This window comes from Glycine max, chromosome 7, assembly GCF_000004515.6.
Source record: "Glycine max cultivar Williams 82 chromosome 7, Glycine_max_v4.0, whole genome shotgun sequence".
Lineage (NCBI taxonomy): Eukaryota > Viridiplantae > Streptophyta > Magnoliopsida > Fabales > Fabaceae > Glycine > Glycine max.
In genome coordinates this window covers 4,392,785-4,415,813 of record NC_038243.2, presented here as the reverse complement: position 1 = coordinate 4,415,813, position 23,029 = coordinate 4,392,785, and the positions used below count along the sequence as shown (strand labels likewise).

The following is a 23,029-nucleotide window of genomic DNA, read 5'->3' as shown; positions in this document are numbered from 1 at the left end:
ATATATATATATATATATATATATATAGCACACACGCTGGTCTCTCTAGTCACACTCTCTCTCTCACATTCTCACTGACTCACATATATATATATATATATATATACATATATATATATATATATATATATATATATATATATATATATATATATATATATATATATATATATATATATATATATATATATATATATATATATATATATATATATATTTGTTAAGTCTATTATCTAAAATTTGTCTAATTTATGATATGATTTCAATGAATTTATTTCGAAAAAAAATGAAATGTATTTGAAAGTGATTAACATATGAAATAAGATTTAAGAAATTGAATGTATCATCGAAATAATTTATTTTGATAAAGATTTTCGTTTCGATAACTTTATCAAAATATGTGTGAAATTTAAAAACGCTCAGAACCGGTTATTTTAAATTTTAAAATATCAATTAAAACAGTCACAAATAAGTTACATGAACATATTAAATAATATTACATTAAATCTTTGTATCTAAGTTATTGTGTACTATCAAAATTATAAAATTCTACCATTAGATTTAGAAGTCTAAAAATAAGACGTATGACTATCAAAATTTTGGTGAATTAAATCATTAATACTTAATTTCTCAAATACAACACAACACCCCACGTCAAAATTGACTATTATAATTATTAATGAAATTAACTTTAAAATCAAAAACTTTATTATAAAATTTATTTATAAATTATCTTACAAACCATTATACAATATTAATTATTATAATTATTTATGAATGTCTTTATCAAAATTATTATATTTATTAAGTATTAAGTAATTTTTTGATAAATTGAAAATTATGAAGTTACTTGTTTGATTAAAAAAAAATTACAATCGAGATTGAATTTTATATCTCATCTTTAAATATTTATTTGTTAATAAAATGATTTAATGAATATTATTCAGTTTTAATAATACATTATTTCCAAAAATAAATAAATTTTTATGATTAACAATTCTATTGACAAAGGTTTAGAAATATAATGGGATTGCAAAATCTGTCATGCTCTGGGAGAAGGGAACTATGCAGCAGATTTCCTTGCAAAGGAGCTGGGAGCAAACACTATGATACTTTTGGTCCAATAGAGATGAGTTCTATTCCGGGAGCAGAGTGCAATTCACCCGCACTTAGTTTATTTTTCTGTTCCAGTTTAGAAATATAATAAATGTACTTTTAAAACTCTCATCAACTAACTCATCACCAATAGATACAATAATTTCGTAGGTTTAATTGTATTTTTTTACCTCCACCAACTTTTTAATTTTAATATATTTTATCTTTAACAATTTAATTTGACATATTTTACTCTAACATTTAATAAATTTACAAATTTTACTCTTGTTATTTATCCATTAATAAACATAAAAATCAGAGATAAAATTAGTCAATAAAATAAAAAATTAGTGATAAAAAATACAGTTACATTAAGAGCAAATTCACTGAAAATAAAAGTTGGGGGTCACCTTATTTTGAGACAATTGAAAAAAGGTTATAGTTAACTAGGTCAAACATAACCGATGGATATTCAATAATGATTAATTAAAATCACACGTAAATAACATATGTAATAAAGTCAACTGATAATTAATATTTCATAATAAAACTTCGTTTTACATTTCTTTTTCTCTCCCCAGTCCCACCCCTTATTTTCTGTTCTTTCTTCTTCTATTTTTCCTTTTTTATACAGGGTTAAGATTCCTCATTCATCTAAAAAGTGCAAAACTTTTTTTCCTGGGCAATCATGATTCCCAAACTCTACAGTTTGATAATATTCCTATCTATATTTCGACCATTTTTATAAAAAAAATTCTTGGACAAGCAAGCTTTTTTTTTTTTTTTGTCTACCTCACGGCTAGCTAGTTCAAAAATAAAAATGACTTATTTTCTATAACAGTGGGATTAAAAATAAGGCTAATTCTATTTGCAATCTCCTTATTTTCTCTTTCAATATTTTTTATATTTAAGGAATTGGAATTATATATATAAAAATTGGAAACTGATTTATGAAATATTAAAAATAAAAAATAGGGATGCAACGAGAAAAAAAAAGGTGCAAATAAAACTTTCTTAAAAATAATAATATGAAACATAGTTTGCCAAATGTAGAAGACAAGGTCTGCTTGAGGAGGCCCAGATCCATAGGCTTCGAGGCACATGGGCTTATTCACTTATATTTTTTTTAAATAGGGAGAGGGCTTGAATACTAACGCCCGTTATTTGTACCTATGCAGGAAAATAGATTGCCGTGACAATAATGATTGAATAAATAATAAAAGTAAATACATGCATAATAAGCCAAGTAAGTACTTATTACACTGACACATTTATACTACTTGGAGTGTAGAAGTGTAGATGATCAATTGGTGTGTGAAGTTATTCTTATTTAACTTTGATTTTGAGTTTAAGTTTTAAGTATAAAGTTGTGAATATTAATCCCAAAGGAAAAATGTGTGAAAAATCCCAAAGAGCTCACTATGCTAATCGAGTAAATATCTAGCTTTGACAGAAAAGAAAAGTTTGATTAGTTTGAAAAGGAAAAATGTGTTGCCGAAGAAAAATTAAACCATGTTAATTAGGGAAAGCTGGTTGTAAATATTAATTTAATAACAATTAACAAATGAACTTATACCAAGTGAGCACATCATTATTACAACTTAGAAGTTTCGAAATAGATTTTTAATAACAAATGAAAAGTCACATGCATGATAACTACTAATTACTACGGTAACAAATATATTTTTAGTTTCTTAGGGAGAACAAATTGGCCACAAGAAGACAAAAATTGATGAAATTCAGTGTCAAATTTATGATTTTCTTTTTGTTGCTTATATGAGGAGGTTCCAATTCAGAACAAATGACTATAATTTAAAACATATAGTAAGAATTGTTTACTTTTATATATATATTTTTAGTCATATTAGTAATTTATGTGGGATTTCTATCACAACTCACACAGTTAAGACTAAACCTATAAAATATGAGATTTGTAAGACTAAATATTTGTGAATAATTAAAATGATTTGATTAACCTGACTATAATAATTAAGATATGTATGTCATGATATCATTTGATAATTTGGATTTTGATTTAATTCATGCAAAAATTAATTCATGAAGTGAGAGTTATCTCTCATTTGTATATAGTATTTTAGCCATTAATTAATTTACAACCTTCAAGACAAATATTCAAAGAGTATTTTTTTTTTCAACACCAATTACTCAAGCTCCTAATTTCTAGATTTTGATTCTTATTTATTGACTCCAAGTTTCTGCCCACTTTTCAAAATGTCACTCCAAATCTTCTTTGCTCCTAATTAACATAAGCTTGAAAGGAGAAACACTAAATTAAAACAAAATAACTAAAAATGCATTTTTATACTAATATAAAACAAATTTGGTATTTATAATAGGTATCTTTGCCTAAAAGCCCTAAAACATTACTTTCGAGAAAATCATATACCAATTTGTTACCATAATTCAAATTATAAAGAAGAATGTGTTGTGCATGACTTATGCTATGAGCAGACAGATGTTGGAGTGAAGCGAAATGTAGTGAGCAAAGTGTATACGAACTGAACAAAGTAAAGTGGAGGATATATAGTGACAACATATTATCATTTGAGCTTGAATCGTTCGTTTGTTGGATTACGATTACAGTATATGGGTGATATTATAAATTTGTATTGTTATCCATATATATTTGATGTAAAACATCTAGGACAATACTTATTTTAAACTAGAGAAAATACCTTTTATAGATGTAGATCAAGTTTGATGCTATGAAATTCCAAATTCCAAACACACATTCGATTGGAGATCAATTTGAATTGTTTTTCAAGTCAAATCCCCAGCCCATGACAAACTGACTATAGACACTCTCCATTCTATGAAATAAATAGTTTTTTTTTTTACCAAAGGCGTGGTATAATTTATTCACAGTGGTCAAAGATTACAAGATGTACCTTGTCCAATCTGCTAAATTACAAAGCATAAACAGGTTATATTTTAATAATTAACATATGCATGTTTTCATAATTTCACCCCATCTAGTATAACAACTAACGAGTGAATATTAAATAAATAAAACTTTTTAATCAATTTAATTCTTTGGCTATTAAATATTGAAGAAAATAATGTAATTTTTTTATTAAGTTATTTAATTATAAATTGATATGTATGATAAAAAATAATCATAAAATTGTCAACTATAATAATAATTAGGGTAAAATATGTTTAAGATTATCAAAGATGACAAAAAAAAACATGTACTAAATTAATATAAAAAAAATTATGAGAATGAAACTTTTTAAATTGTTAAATTCTACATGCATCTTAAATATATTTTACTCTGACAATTATTTTAAAAATTTATATTTATTATGATTTCTGGTTGCTTTTTTTACATCTTTCTTTCTTTTTTTGGGTTATCATATGATTCCTGATTATTTTAGTGCATAAGTAAAGTGAAACAAAATTTGAATTTTCACACGCATAAAACTTTCCACAATTAAGTAGGCATCCCTTAATCTTCCTTACGACCCATCACAATCAAATCATCATAAAGCAAATCTCTGCAATCTTATAACATAGCGCAAGCCATTATGATAAATCAAATAAAAAGCATATCAAAGTGAAGGAAAAAAAAAGATACTGAAACGGAAGCTTCAAATTGAATTATTGACCACTGAAAGGACAATGGATAACAAAAAGTCCGCAAGTCTTTCCTTCCTTCAAATTGTATAATTTATACACCCAAAGAATCCTATCAACTTATTCAATAAACAGATGTTTTCCACTATACACGATACATGAAATTCTAAACATTAGGAAGAATAAATAACCCAATGTTGACCATCAACATTTACCTTAAGATTGTTGACTTTGGCAAACAAATCAACGGCTCTCCGAACACCTCTATTATCCGCTGCGGTGAAATAATCGTGCCCGAATATAACCCCACCGGGTTGGAGGATCCGAAATCCACGATTAATATCGGCCCAGGCCGATAAAAAATCGTGGCCAGCATCGATCTCAATCAAATCCGCAAACACCCCCCACTCGCAAAACAACATCAGGGTCGACCCGCTCGAAAATGGAACGGGCATTACCGACCCGGTCTGGTTAAAAGTAACCACATTCTGAAGGAACTGGTAAAAGAGCCAAACGTCACCGTTTTGCATCGGTATTTTACTGAACCGGTCCCTGAACCCGGCCCAGCCTCGAAAGTCGTCGACGCAGAGGATCTGAGTTTCGAGGCCGAGTCGCCGAGTCAACTCGGCCATGTGTATCGCCGACGCGCCGAGGAACGTGCCAACTTCCACGACGGTTCGCGGCCGCACCCGGCGGATGAGATTCTCGAAAACCTTGCCGGTGGAGCCCCATCCCTTGACTTTAGTCGTTCGCCGGAGCTTTGCCGCCGCATGCGGCGGCGGAAAGTTTTCAAACGGCGAGGTGCCGTTGAAGAGGCGGTCAACGAGCGTCCGGCGAACGGACTCCGGCGGAATTGGATCGGCGCAGCGAGTTGTGACTCGGAACGGGTTCACCTCGGTGGTGTTAATTGAGAACCGAATAATAGGTTCTAACGACGATGGCGATGGCGACGATGATGGTGAGAGTGGTAATGAAGTGGAAGAAGGGTGGTGGGATAAGTAACCTAAGGTGTACGTTAGCAAAAGGAGAATAAAATACGCGGCGGGTTTTGCTCTTTTGACGAGTATAGGTGTTAACGAAGGTGAAGGTCTTCTATGATGCTCTGTTTTCATGTTTGCGGAGATTTCTTCGGGGAATTATAGGTTAACAGAGAGCAACGTTGGATTTAAATTACAAGTGTTTTGGTTTGGACATGAGTGCCGACAAGTAGTGACCATAGAAACGAAGAAGAAGGAGGATAGTTCTTCGAGTGTTACGTTTGTGGAAATTTCAATTTTAATCGACTAATTTTAATATATCACTGCTACTACTACTTCTACGTGGATTAATATTTGAAAGTGTGACCATTCATATTCATGTTTGCTGATAATTTTCTTTTGTCTTTTGGAGATGTTAATGTCAAAAATTTATGAATGGGGCATCGCGATTTAATTATGCAACTGCCTTTCATGAATTGTCATTTCTTTTTTATCCCTATTTTAATACTAGCCTTTTATTGAGTCAAGTTTTACATTCAAAATATCGGTGTCAACATCATTGTTATCCATCAATTAGTGAATAATTCCATGCTTTTAATGGCCAATAAAATTCCTCTTAAAGTGCTCCGCAAAAAATGCTCAAATTTGGGAACTCAAATATTAACAATTTTTAACCAATTCTCCTATTATTTAATGTCATTATATTCTAAAAATATTCTTCAAGTCAATTCAAATGTAAGTATCATCTTTAGGAAATATGATTAAGAATAATTTAATATATACCAAATCAAAATACTTACATTCTTAATCTGTACGAAATTATTTAATTTTTTATATTTAAATCCAAATAAAATATAACATTTTTTTACTGTAAAAAATATAAAATATATGCATTTTTAATGTAATTTTTTATATTGTTAATAAATTAGAAATTATTATCAGTATGATTTATAAGGTATTTTTTAGACATAACATGTACAATGGTTTAAGGGTTTCTGATTGAATAACAACATTTTATTTTATATTATTCGTTTGATGTATATATAAAGAAATGCCGTTAATACTTTTATGTGTATTACTTTTTTAATGTTTAAATGTAGTTTGTTTTTCTTCTCATTTATAACAAGTATATGGAATATTAAAAATAAATAATAAAAAAGATTAAACCTATATGTCATCAATTTAAAAGTTGGGGTTAAAAACATCCGGATACAATATATACGTGCCTTGATGTAGAAGTTCCGTTCACCAAAGTTGATGTATCATTTTCTTTTCTCTTTCCTTCAATTTCTTTCCTTTATTTTCTTTTTTACTTTTAATTACTTTTTTCCCCTCTAAACACGTAAAGATCTAGCAAGTGTTTACAGATGAAGTGATTTATAAACTTTATACGTCATTTCTCTTATTTTCTCATTTTTTTTAAAAGTAATACTTATTTTTCACCTTTGTAATTTTAATTTGAAAGAAAAATTGAAAGATTGAGTATATGTGTGTTAAAACAAGAGGAATGAACAATAGTTTTTAAAATTTAACAGCACTGAACGGAAGGAAAATATTATAATTTATTTAGAAAATTAATAACTACACACTAATAAGAATATGTCATATTATATTCTATTATATTTTCACATCATAATATAATTGAATTGTTTTAAGGAGTAATGTTATGATATTACAAGACGATGAGATATGGTTGCACATTTATGCAAAACTTACTAATGCCCGAGAGATGGAGACATAGGATGATCCACACGAGCTATGACCTATGGTTATCCCAAAGTTAATTTATTTATATTGTTATTCAAGGGTTTTTAGGTCCCCAACCCTACATAGTACCTACAAAAGCAACAGCCACCACATTTCCTTTTATACATCCATCTGTGAAACATAAAGCTTAGGACTGGCGGTGGCAATTGCTTCAATCCAATTTTTTAAATTATTATGTTAATGAGCTTATTTAGTTGAATATTGGATTTTGAATAAGCATATATATTATCTGTTGCGTTTCTTTAGTCGGAGAAGTTCAAATTTAATTCTAAAAATACGTATAGAATTAAAAAATTTAAGTAATAATCATATTTAATAATATTAGGGTGTGTTTGGAACTGCTGCAAAAATTAGGTTATTTTAATAATCAATTATATGTATGAGTGATTGTTGTTATAATTGATTATAATCGGAATCAATTTTTGTTTGAGTAAATTTGCTGAAAAATGATTTGAAAATAATCAATTTTGATTGGATGTAACAAAAAATCAGATTTCACGTGATAAAAGAGTATGAAAAATAACTGAAATAAAAAATAAGTGGTTAAAGAATAATCATAAGTTTCAAATTTTACATTTAAGAAAACAACTTTTTTTTTTAAATAAGCTGTTTCTAAATTTCAACTAGTGCTCCCAAACATACAGCATTTTTCTATACAAAACAGCTGAAATGGGAATAATTAATCTTTTCCAAACAAGCTCTTTCCCACAATTTTCAAAGATTTTCTTCACCAATAAAATTGTCAAGTTTTGAAATGCCAAAAAAATTGTTACAAATCAAAATTTAATTTATACCAAATTAAATGACACCCACTTAATGAAGAATGTGTGATAGACTTGTAAATATATTTCACAAATCACAACAAATAAGGGTATAAAAAAATTAATATATATGACTTTATATTTCTATAATTAAAAAAATACACACATTTATTTCTCATTCAAGATTAAACGACTAGAGCCGATTTTCCTTTTTAATTCTAACCTCCTTAAATCAAAATTTTCAGCCCATCCCTGGTCAATGTGTAGTTATTGAACTCTAAATTTAATTTATATAATTATTTTGCTGAAGTAATTTTTTGTTTCCTTACGCAATTCATTAATTGATAGAATATTTTAATAAAACTGGTGATGGAAGCAAAAGCGTACAATACAAAATAATATTCCCTCTAGTACCTAACGAAAGTGAAAGAAAACAATATTATACAATAGGTATAAATAAGTCAAATGGCAAAGAAAATAAATTACAAAATAAGGATCTGGAATTTTATACCAGATCTGGTTCTCGAGGAATATAAAACTAATCTTCCAGCTCATCTTCCAATCCACAAATAATCACTCAAGAATTGAAGTATCATGAACGAGTGAAATGGAAAAAGGAAATAGAAAAAAGAAAAAATAAAACTGAATCAACGCCACATGTGTCTCACTAATTCATTATCCCAAAAATAAAAGTCAACTAAAATAAATTATGAGACCCGTTATTTGTTTTTGAAAAGTAATTTTATATTGCAGAAAAAAAGTAATTTTATAATTAGAAAATTATTTTTGCCCAGTTGTTTTTTTTCCTCAAGCGGTGTCCTATTTTTAATTTTTCGTCTTGTCGAAACTAAATTACTTAAATGTTTTCAATTGTTTTAAATTTTTTTTTTCAATTTCATAAATGGAATTCCACTAGGCTTAGTAAGGAAATTGTATTAATCAGAAACAAAATATCCATTTTCACAATTTTTTTTAAAAATTTTAAATATAAGTCAACATCTCATACCACCACCAACCAAGAACACCGGAGTGTGAAAATTGTATCCCACTGGTTTTGATAATCCCCATATGCAGCTATGACAAATTTGAGAAAAAGCTCTCAGCTACTAAATCTACCATTTTTTGTCTTTGCTCCTCTTATGAGAGTCATGGACCACCCCATCATCATTTATTTCACTCATCCTACTGTTTCTACTTTGAGTACATCCTACATTCTCCATTTAATTCAACCATACATGTCACATGGCTATTTCATATTCCAAGATGACATTTCAAAAGTCCTCTATGAGTGAATCATACTTTGCTTCGTTAAATACAGAGTAAATGAAGACATAGTATATACAAGTCCGTCCATAAATGTGATATCATTTGTTGAGTTAACCTCTAGAATTTTGCGTATGTGCGATTTTAGACCACAAAACGGTCAAACTTTATGACATTTAATTCTTCCAACGTAAAAATAATTAAATTTGAAATATGAATTTATCATAAAGTTAACAACCCAAAATTTAAATTATCACCCTAAAAAAATTTAGAAGTCATAAAATTAACAGATAAAGAGAAACTTGCTGTAAAATTCACAAATTTAAAACTAAATTGTGCACCTACAAAATGTCAACGATCAAATCTACACAGACTGCCATTTTAGAGAATGAAATTGTATATTACTCATCTTATGGTTAGATGTTCATCGGCTATTGTTTTATAAATAAAAATTTGAGTGAGTTCATTCCAAAAGCTTACCAAAATCAAGACAGGTCTCACACTTCAAAAAACATTTGTAAAAATACTTACAAATTATCCACTAACGGTCGTCAATTTTATTTTTTTTATGAAACCCACTATGTCTTCATATCAATATCAGAATTTGAACTCACGTTTTGTGGTATGAGTCCTATCTTTAGGACTGGAACAACCTTCATTGCAGGTCCATCAGCTCTAATTGATCACAATAAATCACAACCAACACCAGCGAAGGAAACTCCAATCTCAAAATAATAACTGTAATAAAGGCAAATATCCTTTAGAAGCATCTCAAAGTACTTGTTCCTGAATTGCAAGTTCCGGGCCTAATGAAGATTAGACCCTAAACTAAATTCAGACCGTGAATCCATCCACGGCATTTCATGTTTCAATTGACGCCTAGAATCCAGTAGAATTGCACCAAAAGCAAACATTTTTGTTTATATGACCACAACAAACTGCAAAGAAAAATTGTTAAAAACCAGAAGCAATTTAGGTGATCACAAATACCACATGCTTACACCTTCCAGTGACAAGTACAGTATGTTGTGGCACCAGCCGTTTCAGTTGATGCAAACTTGCTTCGTGCCAAAATTCTAACAACACAACTACCTAAGCTATCAAACAAGAGAAGCCCTTTTGTCCTTTGGTCGACCTATCAAAGGTCATCAGATCACACTAGTCCTACCCTTTTAAGAAAACCTACTATCAACAGTCATATGTATCTCATGAAAAGCACATAAAAACATGTCACTTTGCCTCTTCACCATCTCCACTGTTATGAGCAGCCGCGGAGCTGCCTTGGCCGTCTCCACCAGCTGTTCCAGCCTCAGAGGCATCTTGCTTGCTTCCACCACGTGCATCGTTTGGACCAGTAGCCGAAGGTGGACCACCGCTGTTTCCACCTCCAAGAGCAGCCTCACTGTGCATTGGATGCATGCCATTATTTATATCTCCAGGTCTAAGTCCCATTTGACCTTGGATGGCCTGCTGGTGTAGCTGCTGTTGTTGTTCCTGCATTTGATGTGGATTGCCAAATTGCAATGGCATTTTCTGGGGGAACATTCCTTGCTGCTGCTGAGCCATTGCTGCTGCAGCAGCCTGAGGATGTTGCATATAGAATCCTGGTTGCATGGCAGGGTGCGGTGCCATCTGCAAGGCAGTAAAACAAGGTTATGGGAAACAGGCAAGACTTCCGAGGGACCAGCTACGCTCTATTTTTACCTGCGGAGGCATGGCCGGGGTTTGAGGCTGGGCATCAGCAATTGCAGCTAAATACATCAAATTCTTTTGAAGCTGAGCTTGGTACCTAAGGCAACAAAAATACCTCATAAAAAATGCTAACAAATAGATAAGGACTGGGATATGTCATTATTCAGAAAAAAGACCATAACAAATTATATAACTGTAAATTGCCGAGCAAATGAAGTTAGTGAAAAAGTGAATGAGCAATTGTTAATAGCCTCATCCTTTATACACATGAAAAATGTTAGGGATCAGGGAAAAAAGAGACAAACAACTAATATATTAAGTCAGACCAACCATCAGTACTAACAAAAACATGCATACAGAATCTATTCACTTACTGGGCACATTCTGCAAGTTTTCCAAGATTTTGATTGTCCAATATTGCCAGAATCAGCTTCTTGTTCTCATCAAGGTACTGCATCATGACAAGGCTTCATATTAAATAGTAAAGGTTCTTGCAGCCTATTTGGGTTTAACTTATAATATCATTTAAATTGCTTGAAGTGATAATTATGAAGGGGACAAAAAAAATACATGTATTAGTATTCTATCCTGAAAATGGCCTAATACACATACAGGATAAATGAACAATTTCATTTCATGACTATACATTTCTTCATGGATCAAGGATACTATAGAAGAAGCCCAATGTGCATCAATACTACTAGTTAAGTTTGGTGTTGATACACAACCTCTAAATCTCGAAAGAATCTTGTATCATGAAGGATTCCAGGGATCCCAGATTCTGTTGTTTAGCCATCTGATTGTTACGACAACTTGTTTGACTATGATAAATAAATATTGATTCACCCAATGTAAAATATTATGTGCATCACTATAGACTTAAAGTTCAACGAACAGTCTACCAAACTATAAGTTAATTAGTTAAAGGATTCATGGGTTATATTGACAACTCTAACATTGGTGTTCGACTTAAAATCCTTTTGAAAACATATGACCCTAGGATATCCAAAAAAACTGAAAGATAAAAGAGTAAAAAGACTGAAAGAAAACTTTTGGTGAAACAATTAAATGGAGTAATGGGCATTACTCTTTACATGACTTTTAGATCCATGCAGCCAACCGACTTTAAGATAAGTCTTTCAATTTATGAACTTGAATTTCCTAGCCTTTTAAAGCCTAGAGTAAAATAAAGAGCCTATGCTGCAAATTAAAACCCCACTATTTTGTAATATAGGGGTCTTATCACACAATCAGCCCATCTGAATATTTAAATAAGGTTGCCATTTCTCTTAACAGCCAATTCAATAAGTTCAGGACAAGATTGTCAATGAGTGGTATAAATTTATTAAGATATGCCTTTAGGCCAGTGACAAACAATCAGCATACTCCACTAGACATCAAGAAAACCTAAATCCTAACTTGAAATAATCAGGCATCAAGATAAACAAATAAGCTTCTTAGAGATACCAGATGTTAATTCAGTAATAAATAATACCAGATAATACACTTGTAGTTCTAGGTGGTACTCAAACATTGAGTAAATCAACAGCTCAAAGAAGAAATGGATTAAAATCACAATGTCAGATGCAACTTCTCTGCCTACTTGCTCTGCAGTTTTTGGTGCGCAAGGAATTATCTGAGACAGATGTCACTCCTTTATCTTTATATTTATTAGATGGGATTGTGAGCTTTGTATTTGAAATGACTTAAGTCAGTTAAGTGCTAGAACTTGGCTCTTATCATGATAGACAGTATAAGCAAAAGGTAATGAGGTAATGAGGAAATAAAACAAAAATCTTTTTTTGTGCTGACCATAGTATTGGTACAAATTAATCCCGCCAAAAGTCATAACTAATCTTTGTCGGGACCCTGAGCGCACACAAGGTGGGTATTCTCCTACCAACACAATTTATTCCATATCCAATGGCCAACCAGGAATCGATCCTTGGATTACTTGGTTAAAGGACACAAGCTGTTATCACTTGTGCCAAAAATATCTAATTTATCGAATATTATCATAAATCCCAATTCATTCTCACTTCATATTGAACAAGTGTCACCTCCCAACTTCCAGAACAACCACAACATAATACTAATAATAAGGGAAATGCTAATAACAAACTCTCTTTACATACTCTTTCAAACAAACTTTTTACTATTAGATAAAACTTATTGAAAATCACAAAATTATGTGAACCCTACTCCCTAGCTGGCTAGTGACAGTCATATTCATGATTTCTAATAATAATAATAATGAACCCAGAACAAAACATGAAAACCTTAAAACTAATTTCAGAAATCTATGAGGAAAGCAGTGGGATTAAAACAGCAAAAAACATACTTTTTGAATCTGCTCGGTGGTTATGTTCGTAGGTGGGAAAGAAGGCATCATAGGAATCATTGGCGGTGTCTGCTGCATCTTCTCAGCCTCGTTAATGTCACTGAAACTAATTTAAAAAGAAAAAGCAAAAACCCTAATTCCCCCAAAATCACCACAATCATAAACAGTTCCCAAACCCCAGATGGAAAAATGTTACACAAACCCTCAATAAAAAGGGAAAAAGACAAAAATTTTGGCATAAAAAGAGAGAAAGAGGACCTGGGTATGGTCTGAAAGTAGGTGAGAGAGAGGTAAAACACAGTTGAGAACTGGGGTTTGTCTTTGTGGAGATCCTTGTTCGATCTTCTGGGGTACTGTGCACACGATGTTTCTGGAATTTGAAGACAAAGCAAACAACATAAAAACAAAGGAATAGATTAAGGTTACCTTCGCTTAGCAGTGTCAAATAAATAATAAATAAATAAAATAAAATTACCAACCAAAGCAAACAAAACTCAATGGTTGCTAGGTTTGGGGTTTTTGTGCGACGTTCGGCTTTTGGTAGTTCCAAATCCAAACTAACAATCGACAAGGCTCAAGTGTTCGCTATTTATAGGTCTTCGCATTGCCCCCTGTTTGAGTTTGACTGCTGTTGCTGCTGCTGCTGCTGCTGCTGCGTTTTGAGCCCGGTTCGGACCATTGTATTGTACTGTTGCACCACAACATGAATATGGGATAAGCACAAGATGTTTTTTCATCGTGTTTTGTTTTTTTGGGGGGAAAGTGGGTCCTTGGTGAATTCAAGTACCACCCATTCAAAGCCCAATTTTAATTTTGCAGGGATTTAAAGCTGGGGCTCACACTTGGGTTTTGAATTCCAATGTATACTAATTTGGGAAGAGTTGGTTTATTTTTGGTAATGGAATAGTATATAATAATATGTTATTATCCAAATGTGTAGCTTCGTACAAGATAGAATAATGTGAAAAATGGAGCAATTAATCTTTGATGGAAGGATGAATGAGTGGCACTTCATTGCATTTGTTGCACTTTGGCAATTGTATGTATGATCATGATAGTAATAGAGAAGAAAGAAGGATGGTTAATGAATCAAGTATCTTTTTGCTAGAAGTAACGTTTGTTGGAGAAACTATAAAATTTTATTAGGAGCTCATTTAAAAATAAGGAACACAAGAAATAGGAAGGTTTTGTACGTGTGTGGAGAAAAAAATCAAATTATATCAGTATAATTTATATAAGCTATTACATCATTTATTAATTTTCAATTTGATTTTTTTTTCTAAATCACTTTTAGATTGAAGTTTCCTTCAATTAGATCATATCTATAACATTATAAAAGGAGGGGAGGGAGTAGGAGAATGGGTGGGGGTAGGTATGTCAGTTTACGTAATTGGGAGTTTGAATAACAAAGCTGGAGGTGTCAATAGTAGCCCCTAATGATTGGGTGTTAGGCTACACAAATTGAACGCTCAGAAGAGCCCAATTAAACCCACTCGTGTGCAAGCTGATTTGATGTTCCCTTGTTTTTATGTTGAACTCATGCGATTCTTGTTTAGAATTAGCTAGTAAACGAAGTAACAACCTCGGGAAATCATATCTCAAGCATACAAGCAAGTAATGCTAAGGCTTCATTTGGAATCATAATGATTGCTTGCTTCCTCTTTTTGCGGCATTTAGTTAGTTAGTTTTATTCAACACACTGTTGGTGCCTATGAGTATTTGCAATTCTATCTTTTCGTCCAAAATTGTCATTTATGCATGCATGTTATCTTAAATGCACCTACTCATACAGTCCAATAAAATGGAAATATTTGAGCAAAATTTCTTCTGATTCACACAAGTTGTTAAAAGTTAAGTAATATACTTAAAAGAGATTGTGACGTTCAAGTAAATATTTATAAGAAGTCAAAGGTGTAAAGTTTGAGAAAATACTTGAGACTTTTATGACCTATTTTTAGTCATCGATCTCCTAGACTACCATTGTGATGATCCTTGTGTAATTAAACTTGAAAAACACATCTGAAAGTCATGATTTTTGCTAAGGTTGCTAATTAATGGACTACTACGTATTATATCTTATGCTTTAGAGCTGTACGAGAGTTAGTGTAAGGTCAAAAAATTCTCAAACCCTATATCGTGTTGACTGTTGAGTCCTGCAAACCTATATGTAATTAAGTTTAGTTGTATTAATATTACACCAAGATATTGTTTTTATTCTCTATTATATATTGTCCTACATCTTCTGGATGAGGTTCAGAATATATAGTACCCATTCATCATCTTATGCAACAATCTGGATTCTATTTGCAGCTCATAAGATTGACCTGGTCCTACTAATTATAAACATTATTATTCCAAGACGATGGTTCTGTACCTATTGAAAGCCTTTGTCAGATGCGAGGAGAATTTATAAGCTATTACCAGTTGCAAATTCAGAAAATAAGTACAGAAGGGTTGAAAACAAACAAACTTTTACGTATATAATAATATTAATTAACAAATTGTACGATTGCATACTTATTATAGGACGAGATCAATTACCATTAGGGGTTAAATTTTATAAAATTACTTTTTCAATAATTTTCTACAACAAATAACTTTTCCAATCCATTTTTTAAATTTGATTTTTTCATAAAGTAAATTTCAAAAAAATATAATTTAAAATTTAATCAATACTTTATTACATAACTAATTGTTATCTCTACTATGTAAAATTTGATTAAGTTATAAAAATCAAATGTGATATACTTGAGAGAATCCTTCAAAAGCGATTGAAATATGGGCAAAAATTTGAATAACGGTGTATAATCAAAGTGAATAATAATTTTGATTGAGACGATTGATTTCATTCATGTACATGATTGGAAAGTGCAAGAAAAGTAAAGTATTGTTCGATAAATCGAAGTATGCCCATTAGCCCAATTTTGGAGAAATTATACGAAAACAATTATTAATATCATATCAATGTATTTAGTAATATATTTGTACAAGTGTTAAAATGATGTAATTCGACCGTTAATATTAGAAATTTATAAATAAAACTTAAATTTGTTGATCGCCAATTTGGGGGAGTTGAAACACAATTACTTGATTTTTCAAACACTAACAATATCTACCATCGAAAATTAATTAAAGGTTCAGCCGGTCATCTTATATGTGTTCAATATCCATCTTTTATGAAGTTATGCTTGTTTATTTTACTTACATATTTTTAAATCCTTTACTTTTTTCAATCTCAATTTCTTTTCAAAATTTTACTTTTTCAATTTCTAATTCTTATTATTATCAAAATCATTTAAAAATTAATCATTAAATCGAAAATACCTTTACCAAAATTTCCTTATATATTAATAATCCTACGAATTATTATACTATAGTAACAAAAATGGATATGTTTATCCAAATTATAATCGTAATTCGCATTAAATATTAGACAATTCTTTAATAAGTTGAAAATTATGAACTTACTTGTTTAACAAAAAAAAATTCATAATCAAAAAATAGATTTTATGTCTCATCTTTAAATATTTATTTATTAATAGAATCATTTAGTGAAAATTTATGTGCTATGTTGAAAATATTTTTCTTTCGAGGAATAAATACAATTTTCACAATTAACACTAATATGTTATTTAAAATATAAATAAATATCTTTTATTAGTTTGAATGTTTAGATTATCTAAAATTTTATATTCATAAATTATAATAATCAAGACGGTATCATATAATTTAACTATTAGATTGGTAAAATTTACTTTTTGTAAACTATTACTATTAAAAGTTTATATTTTTATAGGCTCACCTAACTATCAATTGATCTTATCCCACTTTTATGTAAAAATAAATCTGATATATAAATATAATTAAATAGTCATTTTAATTCTTTAACTTTTCCATTGATTTTAAATTGGTCACTTTTACTTTTAAAAAACTCTCTTTCCACCATCCCAAAACGATCAAAGTTGATTACATTAGTCTCCCAAAAATGAATAATTAATGTGACTGACTTTTTTTTTTTATAGTTTGAGGACTGTCTACGTGACAATTTTATGATAGTTCAAAGACTTGAAGTGAGATTTTTTGAATACGATGGTGGAAAAGTAAAACAAAAAAAAACAATATATATATATATATTAAATGAAGGGTGGCTATTGTTCCCTTTAGATCCGTCCCTAGCTATTACCTGTATGATAGTTGCTGCCACCATATTGCCCTGTTTGTAAACAGGGTTGGAGTTTCTTGTTGGTTAAAGAAAGCTATGGGCACCCGTCCCAATTTTTTTCTTTTCTATTTTACATATATTTTATAAATATTATTTCATAAGTCAACCACTTTGTTGATTATTAACTCCATCCTTGTTTCCAAGTGATCTCAATACCTTCAAAATTGATATCCAACATCACTTGGAGACTTTGCCAGATTCTCTTGATTATGGGTCAGGGTTTGGTCCCCCATGATCTTGTTTTCTTCCTTTTGTTCTTTATATCAATAAATTTAGGCATATGGCAAATGATTCATAATGTATAGGGTGCCAACGTTGGGATTATGCACTCTATTCATAGTCTGCAACTTGGTTCACTGTGAATGGTTGTAATGCATGAAAAACTGGTTTCTTCATGCGCTTTTGTAATATGGACCGGTACTACTGGTACCATGTTTATTTTAATGAAATTTCTTTCTTTTGCTGGCAAAAAATAAATAAATAAGTGTCACAATCATCCAATCTGATGCTCTATAGTTCTGTGTACGTGCGATAGGATTGATTAGAATAAAACTTTCACTTCTTTATTCATCAGATTTTAACTTGTACTGAATACTGATTAATTGTTTTGGTATTCACTGTACCAAGAAAAGAAAAGTTCATCAAAACATTTGACCTGCCATAACATTCTCATTCTATTATTTAATTCTTAAATATTAAATTTGATAGCTAGAGACCTTGGACTCTCCCCACTTTTCATAAGATACACAAAATGGAAAGGAAGGTTAATTCATTTACTTTAATTATATGGATTTCACGAATACAAGCTCTTGCTTTTCGTCTAAGAAATAAGATAAGAGGATGGATGGACTGCTCAAATCGATTAGAAACCAAGACATGATAGCGGATCCCTAGAAGCCAATAATGTTTAATAAAGAAGGTATTATTGCTAAAAAAATCCAATGAAATAAAAAATTATTATTTTATCATTATTTTTTGTTCAGCAAAAATAAATATGAGATAAAAATATATTTATAATGAGAAAATAATTATCTATCTATCTATTTACAGAAAACATATTTTCAAATTAAAAAAAAAAGAGTCATTGTTTAACCTTTTTTTTTACAAAAAGGTGGTTTTAACACGTTCAGTTTCATTTCAACCACGCGAAGACTTTTCCTTCAGGCCTCCTCCAACTCCATGACCATTTTGTGAATTACTCACACAAGTGATGCATGAAAACATGCAAGGGACAAAAATTACCCGGGGATTTTCATATTGTCCTCTAAACTACATCTCTTTGGCACTTCTGCGGGACAAATTATATATAAGACTCAAACATAAAATTATACTTATTCAGTAAAAAAAAAACCTTAAAATCATATTAATATAATATGATATGGTTGATAACTAATAGTGTTTGATCTTAATTTTATGTATATATATAAAATAACTTGAAAGAAGTTAACGCCTTAAATAAATTTCAATTCTTCAAAACATTAATTAAACTTTGAGTCTTTCACTTTCTATTGGGTAATTAGGGATGCTCATGGGTTGAATTTGATTAAACCCCTTATTCAACTTGATATAAATTATATAGGTTGGATTAGGTTTAGGTAATTTTTTTTGTACAGATCCTACCCAAATCAACCCGGCCATAAACATATTTAATTAGGTTGGATTAATCGAGTCTAAATATTATTAAGAAATTAGAATTTTTTTTTTAAAAAAACTTTATAAGTATATAATGTTTAAATGTATTCAAAAGAGACCAAATTGTGTCAATATTTGATTAATAGAATTAACATTTCAATTTTAATACAATATTTCTATTTTAGATAAAACTAAAGTATTATATTAATATGAGAAAAACATAAGCAAAATTAAAACAGAGATAAAAATAATAACTTAAAAAGAAAAATAATAACTTAAAAAGAAAAAAAAATCATGGGTGATTTAGTTTAATAATTTAATAAACTATGTAAACTAAAAATTAATGTATTTTATATTTAAAATTAATTTATATATATGATATGAATAGGATCGAATTCAAAACAATAAAACTCATCACTGCTTATATTGGATTTTAATTAGATTAGATGAAATTCAACTCAAATATGTAAAAAATTCAACCCAATATAATTGAATCAAGGAACAATTAAGAGATTCTCTAGAAGAAATAAAGAGTTTTACTTTTGGTGGCAACATGTTATGGGGTGGTGGATGGTGATCCCACTTATGGAGTCAAATCAATAAGTTCTAAGAAGAAATATTTAAATCTCATCGATCTCATAAGTATTATATCAAATTTCATCAATCAAATTGTTTTTTTGAGAAATACGAAACATCTAAGTCATCTAATTAAAATCTAACCCAATATAATTGAATCAGGTTGGATAATTAATAAATTTGGACTTATAAATATCTTTACCCCGAAGATACTAAGTAGCGAAAAGGCTTGAGATAATAAAGCTTAAGAAAAAAAATTAAAAACAAGTCACAACTGTGCCAATAAATTAAACTCGAGGAAACTTGAAGAAAAAGTCTCTAAGATATCGAGTTAGAAAAAATTAAGAAATATATAAGTAAGACGATAATAAGTCCATAGTATTAAAATATATATTCTTGGATAAATAGACCACTGCACCTAAAGTAAAGTAAAGCTTTCTAGCTAACTCTCATTCCTTCACTATTGAAGAGGTCCCCGATACAAATTCTAATGTATGTGGCACGGATCTAGTTTGCAATTTTCTGATGGCTGCGCCTACTTCCACAGCCAACTTGAAATGGCATTGATAGATCACTGATCCCTAACCAATTTCAGTAGTGTAGCTGAAAAAGATTTGTGTTAGTGGGCATAGCCACTTTGCCTCTGCAATATGCTCGTCCATTTAATTTGACTTATAAAATGGGATGACTTTGAAACACATAACGTGTTATCATGGAATGATTTGCAGAAAGTTTTAATTATTTCAAGAAATTCGTTTTGGTTTTGCTTTTCAGTTGTTTCACGGAAACTTGGGTGGGCAGTGATTGATCTTTTATTTTTGCGACGGTTAGCAAAGGTGCCACTGCCATGGATGGAGCCATCAACCATGGTCCCCCATTTTTAAGAAATTATATATATATATATATTTTTATCTTGGTACATACTATAAAGTATTTATGGACTTTATTACAGACTCAATACATAAATCAACCGACATAAAATTATTTTAAGTTAATTAGTAATCTTGAGTTGAGTTTTAAATATGCTTAAATTTTTTAAAGAATTTTGCTACTTATAATAATCTTACATAGTCCAAGTATAATGGTTTCCTGTGAAAAATAATTGTAAGCCTAGACAAAATATATATATATATTCACTCATCTTATCGATAATTAATCTATAAGCAAAAACTTATATGATCACATTTAGTTATCTCTTGTCTCAACCTCATTTTTACTATTTACATAACTCAAACCTAATTTAATTTACTCGAACGAATATAACTTTAACTTTGGCATTTTAGAAATTTCATTTGATTTGTATTAATTAACTCCATGAAAATAAAATAAATTGGTCCTTGTGTTGGACCAGTAAAAGTCTTGTTCTGCCCTTGTTTGCACATATGCTTCTTCCTGGAGTATGATTATTTGAAAGCGGCATCATCTCTTGGAAATAAATAGAGAAATCAGTGGACGGTAGGATGAGTACTTCAGCAGTTTATCTTGAAAGCAACTACTATTTAGAAGTGGACTTGTATATAAAACGTGCCTAGTCAATTCCAATTGGATTACATATAAACTGGGGAAGGCAACAACTCTGACATGTGACTTGCCTAACCTTTCTTTCTTTCTTGTGCTTTTAAGGAATTAACATGAGGGAATTTGTAAAATGATAAAAGGAGCAACTATAACAAAATCCTTTAATTTTGCACTTACTTTAGAAATATCGATCTTCCCTTAAACTAAATTCCCTCGTCATATGTTACCTAGATTCTCAGATTTTTTCCGTGATCATTTTTTTTTAATACAAACGATGTCACGTTAATTAATACTGGAAAAATTGGTCCCAGATATCAACTAGTCATGTTGTGACTTGTGACATATATAATATTTAATATTTTGAATTATAGTCAGGAAAAGGAATAAAGTGAATGAATACTGGAAAAAAAAAAAAAAAAAAGATGGATCTGCTGCATCTGCTGCATCTGCCCCTCGCTTATCCAAAGAAACTTTATCAGTTTGATTAATAATCATGCACACCTGAACTAGATACGTACAAAAGAAGAACATGAGAGTTGAAGCCTGCAGAATCAATTAAGTATAAAGCAACCACCATGAACATTTTAAAATTTGAATGGTTTCAAACAAAATGCCAAAAGTGATTAATTATGCTAGCAATGAACTATTTTCAACATTGAACAAGTCAAAATCAGAAATATATGGAGGTGATTAATTTCAACCCGCACATAACAGCATCTTGTACGTACACACCCAAGAATCATCTCTTTGGGGCACACAGAGATTCATCAAGTGGATGAATGCTTTGTTTTTTCATCTTAAAAACATCCTCTTCCTCGTTTTTGGAAATAAACATGTCAGAAATGATGAGGGAGAGCCAAACAATGACTGGGGTAAGCAAAAGAATGAGACCAAAGGGCACCATCCAAAGTTGCCTATTTGTTGGATGGTATTTGTGTAGCCACCATCCAAGCATAGAGCCTCCTATTATGCTTATCAACAAAGATGAGATGAAAATTATCAAGTAATAGGACTTTGTAATCCGTTGGTTTTCCTTGTAGTACTCATAGTCTCCATTTTCCACTTCTTTAGGTGTTCCCATCTAATTGAAGAAGACCTTGAAAGAAGAGGCTTGCCCTGAAATTGAAAATAAAATTGTTCAGATTTAAGGTGATTTCTGGTAGACGAAAAGATAGAAACATAACAACAAAGGAGGTCTTCAGTGTTGATCCCCTGCAAAGACTTTGACCCTCAAATTTAAATTATTTATTTAACAAAAGAAATCCAATTATTGAATATGAAAAATACCAAATTAATTAAGAAAAACTTGCCTTAAAGTGCTGTGGAAGAAGAAGAACTTGGATTGTGATCAAGGAGGTGATGGAAATGATATGTTGAGGAGAGAAAAATAGGTGGTGAGGAGCATGAGTTGTTGAAGGGATTTTGTGAGTGCAAGTTACTATACAAGTAAGTTACTACTGAGGCATACTTATCAGGGCCAGGGGTGTCCTTTGCTTTTGAACAAGGTTGTCATTGTTTATTAAATACTAAAGAAATATGGGACATATTGCATAAGGTTTTGACGCTTATTCATGAGGTGGCGTTAACT

General features: G+C 30.5%; 3 protein-coding genes across 6 annotated transcripts; all 3 read right to left on the bottom strand.

Annotated features, from left to right (window-relative positions):
• Positions 1-4,742: 4,742 nt before the first annotated feature.
• LOC100795196 (uncharacterized) lies at positions 4,743-6,133 on the bottom strand. The gene has a single exon (XM_003528722.4). It carries the CDS (start codon positions 5,802-5,804, stop codon positions 4,866-4,868), a length of 939 nt encoding a protein of 312 aa, XP_003528770.1. The 5' UTR covers positions 5,805-6,133; the 3' UTR covers positions 4,743-4,865.
• Positions 6,134-10,437: 4,304 nt separating this feature from the next.
• LOC100794665 (GRF1-interacting factor 3) lies at positions 10,438-14,269 on the bottom strand. 4 transcript variants are annotated; one of them, XM_003528721.5, is made up of 6 exons: positions 13,973-14,269; positions 13,752-13,863; positions 13,494-13,626; positions 11,527-11,603; positions 11,165-11,249; positions 10,438-11,092 (listed from the first exon to the last, which is right to left on the bottom strand). In XM_003528721.5, the coding sequence occupies exons 3-6, from the start codon at positions 13,569-13,571 to the stop codon at positions 10,691-10,693; spliced, it is 642 nt and encodes a 213-aa protein (XP_003528769.1). In that variant the 5' UTR covers positions 13,572-13,626; positions 13,752-13,863; positions 13,973-14,269; the 3' UTR covers positions 10,438-10,690. The 4 variants fall into 4 exon arrangements, with proteins under 4 accessions (XP_003528769.1, XP_014633220.1, XP_040873211.1 ...); XM_014777734.3 differs by having other exon boundaries at positions 13,969-14,183; XM_041017277.1 differs by having other exon boundaries at positions 13,494-13,863; positions 13,973-14,210.
• A 7,719-nt stretch (positions 14,270-21,988) lies between these two features.
• Positions 21,989-23,029, bottom strand: LOC100527112 (uncharacterized). Its single transcript, NM_001248147.2, has 2 exons — positions 22,752-23,029; positions 21,989-22,557 (listed from the first exon to the last, which is right to left on the bottom strand). Exon 2 carries the CDS (start codon positions 22,520-22,522, stop codon positions 22,181-22,183), a length of 342 nt encoding a protein of 113 aa, NP_001235076.1. The 5' UTR covers positions 22,523-22,557; positions 22,752-23,029; the 3' UTR covers positions 21,989-22,180.

What these genes read in the sequence shown, in the direction of transcription:
- LOC100794665 (XM_003528721.5), bottom strand. Translation starts at nt 13,571, where the DNA reads ATGCAGCAGACACCGCCAATGATTCCTATGATGCCTTCTTTCCCACCT. An exon ending in CCACCGAGCAGATTCAAAAA is followed by an intron (nt 11,604 to 13,493) that starts GTATGTTTTTTG and finishes GTCATGATGCAG; the next exon opens with TACCTTGATGAGAACAAGAA. An exon ending in AAACTTGCAGAATGTGCCCA is followed by an intron (nt 11,250 to 11,526) that starts GTAAGTGAATAG and finishes TTGTTGCCTTAG; the next exon opens with GTACCAAGCTCAGCTTCAAA.
- LOC100795196 (XM_003528722.4), bottom strand. Translation starts at nt 5,804, where the DNA reads ATGAAAACAGAGCATCATAGAAGACCTTCACCTTCGTTAACACCTATA.
- LOC100527112 (NM_001248147.2), bottom strand. Translation starts at nt 22,522, where the DNA reads ATGGGAACACCTAAAGAAGTGGAAAATGGAGACTATGAGTACTACAAG.